The sequence below is a fragment of the Arachis ipaensis genome, chromosome B06, assembly GCF_000816755.2.
Source record: "Arachis ipaensis cultivar K30076 chromosome B06, Araip1.1, whole genome shotgun sequence".
NCBI classification, from domain to species: Eukaryota; Viridiplantae; Streptophyta; class Magnoliopsida; order Fabales; family Fabaceae; genus Arachis; species Arachis ipaensis.
In genome coordinates this window covers 4,526,552-4,538,444 of record NC_029790.2, presented here as the reverse complement: position 1 = coordinate 4,538,444, position 11,893 = coordinate 4,526,552, and the positions used below count along the sequence as shown (strand labels likewise).

Below are 11,893 nucleotides of genomic sequence, written 5' to 3'. Positions count from 1 at the left end.
GTTAATCAAAAGTCAAAACCAAATTATAAAAATCAATTTTTAACTAGCTTTTAAATTTTTTAACCGGTTAATAACTAATTTTATCATATAAAATTAATTTGGTTAATTAACCAAATAATAAACAGTCCTATGAATAATAAAAAAGCATGATTAATTTAAATACAAGTGAGTATGAAATAAAAATAATTTTTAACAAAACTATGGTATATTTTAACTGTATAAATAATAATTAACATATACAATAATAAAAAATAATACAGCTTAGTGGTAATTTAGGAAGCATCCAATAATAAAGAGGACTTATTTCAGGTCATGTCTTTAGTAATTTTGGAATTCTCCAATTTGGTTGAACTGATTTTTTACCGATTTTAAAAATAACATTCTGTAAATATTGTATCGAGAGTTGAATATTTTTGTTTGTAATTTAAATTTTGTGTATTTTTCAGGGTACTAGCTGGAGGATGATTTTCTTACGGATACTTAGAGATATACATTGGAAAAGAATTTTAAAAGCAGTTAATAAGAGGAAAAAAAAATTAAGAGTTCTATTTACGAAACAGATATAAAGAATATGAAGTTATTAGTTAGTTATTAAAGCTTGGCATGAGATAGTATATCGAAACTGTTTTAACATAGAATTCATCAAGAAAAATGTTGCAAGTGACAAAAAGAAATTTATTATAATTAAAAAATACACTATATCACTGGTCAACTTATAATTAATATATTAACACTCATTATGTCATTAGTGAATTCATCGGCACCTTCGCAAAGAAATAAAAAAAATATTTTTTTCACTTAACTAAACCAGCAACAACTATTTTGCCATCTCGTCTTCTACTTAACTGATTGAACTTAATTCACCTGTTTTTTCTTTGAGTGAAAACGAAGATTGGCCAATGTATTCCTTTCCTTAACAAAATTCACCAATTTTATTTTTTTTCACTAACTTAAAAACAGAAACTAACAGCCTATACACCATATTAGGTACAACAAAATTCTCAGCACAATTGTTAACACGAGAGTAAAAATCCTTTCCAGATTTTAATCACAGGAATTAAAAAAGAAAAAAATTTATGTCTATTATAATTTATATCTATTATAATATCAACAACAAATTAATATCTAATTATAACTCATTTACAAGCTTCATTATAATTTACATATATGGCCTGACCCTATGAAACAAAATTTTGGAATTACCATGTCCATGTGTCTACTGTCTTTGAAGTTACCCATGCTTAGTAGAGTGCAACAAGTCTTCAACTTTACAACAACTCTAATATTCAGAGGCAATCAAGCATAGAACATTTCTTTCTGAATAAACCAAGCAATTTACAATACAACACATGGAACTAATAGCTTAAATCAATTTTCATGGAGAACATGTGAACCATCAAAGTACATACTAAAAGATGACAAAAACCTATATGGGAATACCAGGAAGTGCCATCTCAATAATTATATATTCATTATCATGCCTACCATGCTAGCAGTACCCATAGTAATAAGACCTTTCAAAACCCAGCATCATCATACACATGTTAAAATTAAATTCTCTATAGTTGTCCATGTTTCAATTACAGTGCTTATTCCTTCAATTCTTTGCCTTTTCACTCATATTTTTCCTACAAAAAAAAATTACTCCTACAGTTTGATCCCACAATTAACGACTTCAACAGAAAAAAGATTGGTTATCTTAAGTTCTTAACTAATCTTACATCAACTATTCATTCACATATAAATAATGACATAACCAAGAACAAGAAATCAATTATGTTCGGAAAAAAATACTATGCTTATTATGTATTTCGACTCTAGCAAACCTAGAATGACATAAGCGAAAAAATTATTTTGATCTCATGAAGATGCGTTTGCTAATAATTTACGGAGAATAACTGAACATAAATGACAAGCAATGGCGGGGATAACGCCACTGACCAGGGTGAAGGGCCGGGGGACAATGACTCCACCGCTGCAATGAAGCAACTGGCGATTTGCGAACTAGGAAGCGAGCTTTACCACGACGAACACACGCAGATCCCAAGCTCCACCAGCAGCGACAGCGAGCAGACTGGAGGCGACGACCCTCGTAGATGGAGCTAGGTTTTTCTCTGTTGAGAGGAGAGGCGTGAGGTGAAGACCCAAGTTGCCTTTTTTTTCATCCATTGTTTTTTTTTTTTTTTGCGTCCACTTAAGCCCAAAACGCAAATGTCTCACCAACGGAACCCGGCGCACACAAACCCTGTTCTATTTCATGAAACCACCTCGGCTCACTCGGCCCACCCTTGAGCGCCCACACGGCCACACCTCGCTGAAAGCCTGCTCCAGCCGCACAAGGGAGACAACACGTGTCGACAGGAGACACAAGGAGATGGTATATCCGTAAATCTGTACAAAATTACATCTGTATAGTAGAGCGACCCTCTTTTTATATATGTAATTAAATTCTTGATATTTTATTTGTTATCTGTTCATACCCCAACCCAACGCTAGGGGCCAGGTCCAAGTAAGCTAAAAGGGTCCAATCCAAAGATTGGTCTTCGCTACCCACCGACCTCCTCAGAAGAGGTTGGATTCAGCACAGGCTCCATCCCAAAGAAGTCGAGCTCGAAGGATAGCTGGCAGATAACACTTATTCAAATAAGTAACTGTCCCTAAAATCTCTCAACTCACTTCCAGGAGCCATATCTCAACTACCCTAAGATAAAGGGACGGTTATCCACCCTGAAAAGTGGAACCACTCCAACAGTGGTTATTGGATCACCACTATAAATACACTGACACCCCTCAGATATCTCTAAGTTCCAATACTCTTAAAACCTGCTTAACCCCTTGCTGACTTAGGCATCAGAGTGTCTTTGCAGGTCCCACCCCTCATTCTTTCAAATACACAGCTCAGACGGCAACTCCCGAACGCCAACAAATCGGAGACCACCTTCTCATAATACTTGGGCCAATCCTTCAAGCCCAAACCACAAATTTCAGGTTACCTACATAACATTAGCACCGTTGCCGGGGACCTGAACGATCATCCAGTAATGGCGGACGACCAGCCTTCGGATGGGCACACTGCATCTGATTCAGAGCAAGAGCAGTTAGATGTAGCCAACAACGACAGGGCTATAGTATCCCTGCACGGAGCAGGTGCCTAGCACCACCAAGGCCCTTCTGGTGAAAAAGACCCCAGGGGGATTCCCTCCGAGGTGTACGGACCAGAAAAAAGGGAGCAGCCCCTCGCTGCCGACCTCATGGGATTACTCCACGGCCACCAGGGACGGCTGGAGCAGCTAGAACAAGAACTAGAGCGGCAACGAGAGGCAGAGAGGAACCTGAGAAGAGAGGCCGAGCACCGAAAAGAGCTTGAAGAAAAGCTCTTGAGGTTGGAATCCAATCTCCGAGGTCGAAATTCTCGTAGTGACCGAGAAGACTCTCCGTTGGGAGAGAAGACCCATTCAGTGAGGACATAATGAGGGCGAAAGTTTGAAGAAACTTCAAAAGCCCCGACATGGACCTATATGACGGGACTACTGATCCAAAGCATCACCTGAGCAATTTCAAAAGTCGGATGTACTTAGCCGACGCTTTTGATGCTACTCGCTGTAAGACCTTTCCAACAACCTTGACAAAGGCAGCGATGAAGTGGTTCGACAGCCTCCCCCCTCCCCCAGGCCGGGTACTAGTTTCGACGACCTCTCGCGAAAGTTTCTCATGCGATTTTCAATCCAGAAGGATAAAGTAAAGCACACACCGAGCCTCCTGGGAGTAAAACAGGAGGTCGGAGAACCTTTGAGGGATTACATGGAAATGTTCAACAAGGCGTGCCTAGAAATTCAAGACCTACCTACAGAAGCAGTGATCATGGGCCTAGTAAGTGGACTTCGAGAAGGCCCTTTCTCCCAGTCCATCTCCAAAAGGCACCCGACTTTCCTGAGTGATGTACAAGAAAGAGTTGAAAAGTACATCAACATGGAAGAAAACGCCAGGCTACGAGAGCCAAGCTGGCGATCTGGGCACTCTCACTCATCAAAAGAGAAGGAGAAAGAGTCCAAGAAAAAAGAAAAAGTCGGGACTGAAAGGCCTATGAGATATCACTCTTATACTCCCCTACGAGTTTCCCTAGTTGACGTCTACAGGAAAATTTGTCACACTGAAAGGCTACCGCCCCCTGGACCCATCAAGAACAAGAAAGGGGGAAGCCGTAGCGAGTACTGTGAGTACCACAAGCTATATGGTCACTCAAAAAATGATTGTTACGACCTGAAGAATGTGATAGAAAAGCTGGCCAGGGAAGGTCGGCTTGACAGATATCTCATGAAAAGGTCGGACCATCATGGCAAGAGGAAGCGAGATGAAGAGGACCGAAGAGATCCACTAGCACAGACCCCGAAAAGGCATACACATGATCTCAGGAGGGTTTGCTGGAGGAGGCCTCACAAAGTCATCTCGCAAGAGACACCTAAAGGAAGTCTACCAAGTCGGAAGCGAATCGCCCAACCTCCCAACCATCTCTTTCACCAAAGAAGATGGGCTGGGCATTGTTCCCGGACACGATGATCCAGTGGTGTTCACCATGATTCTTGTCAATCCCCGACCCAACGCTAGGGCCAGGTCCAAGTAAGGCAAAAAGGTCTAACCCAAAGATTGGTTTTCGCTACCCACCAACCTCCTCAGAAGAGGTCGGATTCAACACAGGCTCCATCCCAAAGAAGTCGGGCTCGAAGGATAGCTGGCAGATAACACTTATTCAAATAAGTAACTGTCCTTAAAATCTCTCAACCTACTTCCAGGAGCCATATCTCAACTACCATAAGATAAAGGGACGGTTATCCACCCTGAAAAGTGGAACCACTCCAACGGTGGTTATTGGATCACCACTATAAATACACTGACACCCCTCAGGTATCTCTAAGTTCCAATACTCTTAAAACCTGCTTAATCCCTTGCTGACTTAGGTATTGGAGTGTCTTTGCAGGTACCACCTCCCATTCCTTCAAACACACAGTTCGGACAGCGACTCCCGAACGCCAACAAGTCGGAGACCACCTCTCATAATACTTGGGCCAATCCTTCAAGTCCAAACTACCAATTTCAAGTTACTTATATAACATTGTCATTGTTGGTTCTCATAAAAAATTTAATTTTGCTCAGATTTTTTCTTTTTCTTTACTCTTTAATGTTATTGTCTATTAACTTAATCTTGCATGACAAATAGTTTCATGTAAAATCTAATTTTTATTGACCCAAAAGAATAAATTTTAGCATAAGATAAGTATAAAGAAAAACCTATACAAATTAAAAAAAGAAAAAAACTTTTCTGTGTGTCACACACTTATTAAATACCAATTCTATGACCAAATTGTAGGTCACACGCTTTTTTTTTTCTTATTTAATTTCTTCACCTATACTTCTAATAGATATAAAAATTTTAAGGTGCATAAAAAAATATTTTCAGTAAATTTAGTTGTTGTGGATCTAAGAAAAACTATCAATAAATTGAGTCTTATTTTTTTGGTAATCAAGTGTTAACATATCCGTGCAACGTACTACATAAACACATAATCATGCATCTGTCTTACAGTCTTGCTTAAGGTTTTAGAGTCAGGGTTGGCTTAGCTAACTGCATTTAGTTAGCCCAGCTTATACATTGAACTACAATTTAAGTATCTAACTAACCTTGTCTTATTAAGAATCTGAAGCAAATATATATGGGTTGATTTTTTTTTCTTTTTGCTAGTGTCTTTTCTATTAGCTCTGCTCTGGGCTTCATCTGATAGTTCTTTTTTTTTTCCTCTAAAAATAGTATATGTTGTTGCTAGTTACTATATTTTGGGCTATAGGATTTTCATTCTATGAGCGTCCAACTTAAAAATTAAGTTATACAAATTACAAAATAAACAAAGGGTCCATAAATCTCGTATTAATATTATTAATTTTAAATTAAATATTGTCCAAATTAACTTATAACAGAAAACCATATTTAATTCTTACCACATATGTTGTTAGATTTATGGGATAATTTTTTACGCACAATATTATTATTATTATTATTATTGAAAGATGATTTAAAATATAAAATGTGAAAAGATTATTTTGATAATGATATATGGTACGTCGAGTTTAATTTGTAGATAAATTATTAGACTATTACAAAAAAAAATTTATAATGAACAAAATTAATTAATCAAAATATCTAGCTATCACGTGTGGTAAGTCTCAATATAACCTGCAAAGGAGCTTTAAATTACAGAAAATATCTTCAATCACATTCTCTCTCTGGACACTAATCTCACAGTAGTGTTGACAACAAAAACAAAACATACAGATGTAGACCATGCAAAAGAACATTGGAAACAGATGAGAACGTTTTTATTCTAGAAAGAAAGAAACAAACATGTTACATTCTTGAGGGGATCTATATATTCCCCTTGATTCCTGATGAGATGTCCAATACCGATTTTAAGTATGACTTGGATACTGGGTTGACAACATTCTCTATCCCAGTTCCTATGACTTAGAATTTGTGTTAGTTGCATGGAGGGGTGAATTTAGATTATGTTATATCTTCATCAACTGATGTTATTCTCAACTATATCCATCATCTATTATTACAACTTACAACATAACCTAAGTACTTGTTGTGATGGATATAACTGAGAATAACATCAGTTGATGAAAATACAACATAACCTAAATTCACCACCTCATGCAACTAGCACAAATTCAACTAGCACAAATTCAAAGTTTAGTGACTCAAACTTGAATCTGTATTGACCATCTATACATCTCCTCGTCAGGAACTGGGATAGAGAATGTTGTCAGCCCAGTATCCAAGTCATACTTGAACTCGGTTTTGGCTCCGCCGACGGTGCACTTTAATGGCCGTTGGGAGCAGTATACACCAAATCTCCCACTTCCCCTCACTTAATAGTTGCTGCTGCTGGTGATCGGTTAGAACTCGGATCATTGGTCACTTCAGATGAAGCCTCACCACCATATAGTTCCATGTTGTTGTTCTCAGAAACTTTATGGATTTCAACTTGCTCCACAGCTCCTCCAGTGTTGAACATGTCCAGAAGTCCTATTGCTGCAAACGAGATACTCGAGGTAATTTCCTGTCCAATGATAATACAATGATCAGCAAAGTTTTAGACCAAAGAAATCAATTTGGTACATCATTGGATTAATGTTTCAGAGGCTTTACCTCCACAGGACAGAAATGGAACAGCTCATACTCCAGAACATTCAACGTCACCGGAACTGAAGCACCATTTGGTAGCCGAGTTATGTCACCTGAAAACACAGCAAGGTGTTTGTGCCTTGGCCCTCGAGGTATTTAGAGTGATGGTATCTGATTTGATTAATGAAGTGAAACTAGTACCTGATCTGTAAGCATAGGCAATAACATCGCCACGCCAACCAGCACCGGCGACTTGAGCTATGAGATCGACATCAGAGGCACTAACAAAGCTGGAGAGAGTTCCAGGAGATGCATCATGGATGCGGATTCTCTTCTCTACCTTACACCATCCAGCACCTTGGCAGTTAAATGCACCCACTACTCCAGAGTATTTGTTCAAGTTCCATATTTTGAGTAAGCTGGAATTAGCAATTCATTTAAATATTCAGCAAATTATGTCCAAATAACATTGAATTTAAAGAACATATATATGAATGCAGCTCTAGTGAAGTCAAAAAACCTAGTCCCATCTCTTGCCGGATCGGCGAAGAGGCAATCGAGGGTGGGCCTTCCGGGTAACTGAGCACGGAGAACTGAACCATCAGGGAGAACCAGCTTCTTAAGAAGATCAAAGTTGTGGTTGCCTGGCTTGTCACTGCAAAGAACCATCATAAATGAAATCTGGTCATTTCATTTCTAGGTATGTTATCTATCCGTTCTCAACTAACAACTTCACGTGAAAACAACTGAATTTTCTCCTATTGTTTACCTAACATAGATTGGACATCCACCAATTGCACGAGCTGCGGCGTGATACTCGGCTGCTGGATGTAAACTCTGGAATTGCAAAGAAACAAGGAGACAATCATAAAATTTGAAAGTTATCATTGAACTATTCACTTTAACTTACATGAAACATGTCCCAGTCTGGCTGCATGAATTCTCCAAGGAAAAGTGTGTTGTATGCTACAGATGAAACATGGATGGTATGAGAGGCCGGATCACGCGGGTAAAAATCATCCGACGCTCTCACAACAGCAGTCTGCTTAGAACTATAGAGGCTATCAGTGTTGTGACACATACAAGCAATGCATCCATTATCAGGAAAGTTTTGAGCAATTGAAGCCTCGAGTGCATGAAGATAGCTGCGTGTGAGCAAGACTCTGCCGCCGTGTCCAGCACCAAGGGTCTCAATGATGTTCTGAACATCAACCTTTACTCCATCTACTCCACATGACGCCAAGTAAGCATGGAGCTCATTGTAGAAATCGAAGACCTTCTTTGGGTGCACTAGACCAAGGCCATGGACAGCTAAGCTGTCCATGACAATGTCGGGTTGGTTCCCGAGTATGCCGGGAGACTGTACTGGATAGACCAATGCAGTTTCATAGTGCTCCATCCCTGCTGCTGATGGCTTCACTCCACCCCAATAACCAGCTAGAGCATGCCATACATAAACATTTCTGTCCCAAAATGAAAAAGTAGAACAAAGTAGTAATTCATAAGAGTTTGTTGCCTCAAAATTTCTTCATAGAATTTAATGATGCTAAGACATACTTCACGTTGTGATTTTTCTTTGCTTCATCTACAACATGCTTCAGGCCTGAGACTTGTTCATTGTTCTGTTCATTCCTCTTTTGGAATTTGGCATTTTCTTTAATACCAGTCAACCTAGTAGCAAACCTGCAATGGTTCAATAATTTCCAAGATCTCAATTGCATGTGATGTAAGCTGTAACAAAAACAATATAACTAATTACATCAAACAGAAATATTACTGTGCTCCTTCTTGTACGACGCAATCATCAGCTTCGTTTGGTTTATTACTTTCAATCTGTTGCCAACCGTCATCTATGATGAGGAACCGTGGCGGTGTACCTCCTTCTGATAGACTGCAATTACATTGAATAGATTTCAATGTTCAATTAATATTCAAACATCAGAAACAAACCAATATATGATACAAAATGCTCTCACTAACTACCTTTTCAGGCCTTCTTCAACACCCTCGGCATTAACATCAGTATAGAAAGCATCCCATGTACACCAGCCAAACCAGTCAACAAAAGATGGCAACTGCATAAAACCAACAAAAACAAAATTACAATATCCCTTAGATATTATTAACTTGTGATAATCATATCTCAACATAATAGTACATGGAAAATGATCTTACCCTTTTCTTCTCGCGATGAGAGAAAGTTTGCATGTGTTTTTCCACCGCCCTTGAATGAGAAAGTAGAACAAAAAGAGAATTAGTAGAACCATTGTTATCAAAATTCAAAGGTTTGAGAAAGGGTGGCACTTACTTCACAGCCTGATTGATAACTTCGAACGGGTTGGTTCCAGCATGGATGTAGACAAGGTTAATGCCTTGCCTGGTAACAACATCATTGTCTCCTGCAAAACCAAAATCACATACCAAAAGAAAAAGGGTCGTTTCGGTTTCTTTCGGATGCCATCCAATACATATATTCTCCAAAGCTATAAACTCCATTGGATAGTGTGATTGAGTGGTTTATCCAGCGCAAATCTTAGAAGTAATAAGCACAGGTTGTCCTCCCCATGACCTTCAACACTTGGCTGAGGGGGGATTGAACTGAATTCAACCATGACCTCCATAGCTATAAGCTAAGCTAAGCTAAGCTATGGAATTGTGGTAGCAGGGTTTCATGTAATATAAACCAAATAGTACTCACCACTCTCCAAACAGATCTCCAGCTCGTTATTGTCGTTGCCTTGCAGGACGGCACGGAATTGGCCTTCAAGGAGAGGAAGCATAACAGTGTAGATTGTTGCAGAATTGTCTTCGTCAATCTCACTGCCATTGCTCTCAATGAGCATAAATTGCGTCTCAAGAGGGACATCCCTTCCACATTTTCCCATCCTCTGGGTCATCCACCATAACTTGAACCGGAAACAACACATGAACCGTAATTCGCTGCACATAAAACCAATTTTTCGATAAAAATTACCAACATCAGATTCATGTTAGTCATCACAAAACCGCTACCTAAATAGCACAAAGAAATATTACTTAGCTTGTTCATGCCCCTAATTACAAGTTAATACTCATTACTCATCACGTGATGTATTAGTTCAAACTTTAGTAATGAAAAAGAATGATTCAATTAAAATGAAAAATTAAGAGTAGAAGAAGAGTACATACTTATATACTACTAGCTGTAACTAACTAATTTAATTATTAACTATTAATTTAATACACGTAAGTCTAATATGATGTGAACATTTTACACGCATTCTATTATATAGTTGTTGTCTTTTTCGGTCAGTAAAATGATCTAATTCTTGGTCTTTTTAAATCATAGTTATCCACAATAAAATAATTTTATTTTCTAAAAATATATAAAAATAGAGTTAAGCTCCAAATAGTCTCAGAATTGCCCCACCCACTAAAATAGTCTTGGAGATAAGTGCACAATATTAGTTCATAACATTATGATAAGTCACTCCATTAACATCATGTACTATTGCCAATCATATTGATATGATTGGTGTAGTTAGTAATAGATCACATAAAACAAAACTAATTAGGACTATAAGTTAGATATAAATGATCTCAAGATAGTAAGAAAACTCAGTTGGAAGAACATACTCTAGAACACCCATGGGAAAGACATGCAGGCTTTTATTATTGGAAGCAGTGGCACCAACAAATACACTGGTGCCAAGGCTATTGTCAGAACTCGGGACAAGTTGAATGTTGTTTGGCACTCCTCTCAGTATAGTCTTTCCATGAACAACTAAGTTGCCATCGTTAACACTAATCTCAGCTATCACCGTCATCTTTAAACACTTCGCCGCTGATCCATTACCACCATCATAATAACACACAAATTAATATATATTACAAAATAATTAAATTCAATATTTATAAACTATACATTACTATACTATGATATTATTATTAGTATTAATTAGTATTCAATAAATATAAGACCTAATGATGGTTGTTTATGGTGGTGACAAGGGATGGTAAAGGTTGAAAAGTTAGAGTCATTGCAACGTGGAAGGAAAAATTCAAGTTAGTGATTTTACTGATATAGCCTTTACCATCTTCATCTTCGTCATATTTAGAATATAAATGATGTGAAAATGAAATTTATGCAAAAATAATTTTTTAATTACATATAATATTTTACGAATTTTTATGAAAGTATAACCAACTTAAAATATAACAATAAACTTGGATTTAATGATTATCAATAAAAAAAATTCCAAGTGTAGAACTCATCCAATAAAACTTAAAAAATTCGAACTCACCCAAAAAAACTTAAAAAGTTCGAATCAGCGAATCAAAATTTATGTAAAAGATGAAAAATGAGATTGCAGCAACAAAATAACCTCACACAGAGAGATTACTACTGTGAATTGAGTCTTGTGAGTGAGACAGGTAGGGAGGAGTTTGAAGATCTTGGAGTTTTATACCAACTTTAGTGTTAAAGATCGAACAAGTTCTGGTTTATAGTGTTATCCAGATTGTGACGCGTGGTATTTTAAAAGAAAGTTAACAAAGCATGCAGAGTACACGTGGAGAAGCCTGGAGAGTACACCTGGGTACGTGTGATTGTGACGTCTGGAGTGTTTTCTTCGAACTGAATTATGGAAAACTTCATCGTTGTGTTTTCGTTAAGATATAAATTTTGTACTCAGTATCCAATGTTAAATTGTTAATAAATAAAATAATTAAGAT

At 37.6% G+C, this 11,893-nt stretch overlaps 1 protein-coding gene across 1 annotated transcript; it reads right to left on the bottom strand.

Annotated features, from left to right (window-relative positions):
- LOC107645467 (probable galactinol--sucrose galactosyltransferase 2) lies at nucleotides 6,346-11,003 on the bottom strand. Its single transcript, XM_021105393.1, is given in 14 exon segments — nucleotides 6,346-6,926; nucleotides 6,929-7,115; nucleotides 7,205-7,293; nucleotides 7,382-7,599; nucleotides 7,665-7,835; nucleotides 7,950-8,017; nucleotides 8,091-8,643; nucleotides 8,738-8,863; nucleotides 8,958-9,071; nucleotides 9,164-9,255; nucleotides 9,356-9,404; nucleotides 9,489-9,579; nucleotides 9,879-10,120; nucleotides 10,796-11,003. Coding segments are annotated over 14 exon segments (2,364 nt in total). The 5' UTR covers nucleotides 10,987-11,003; the 3' UTR covers nucleotides 6,346-6,753.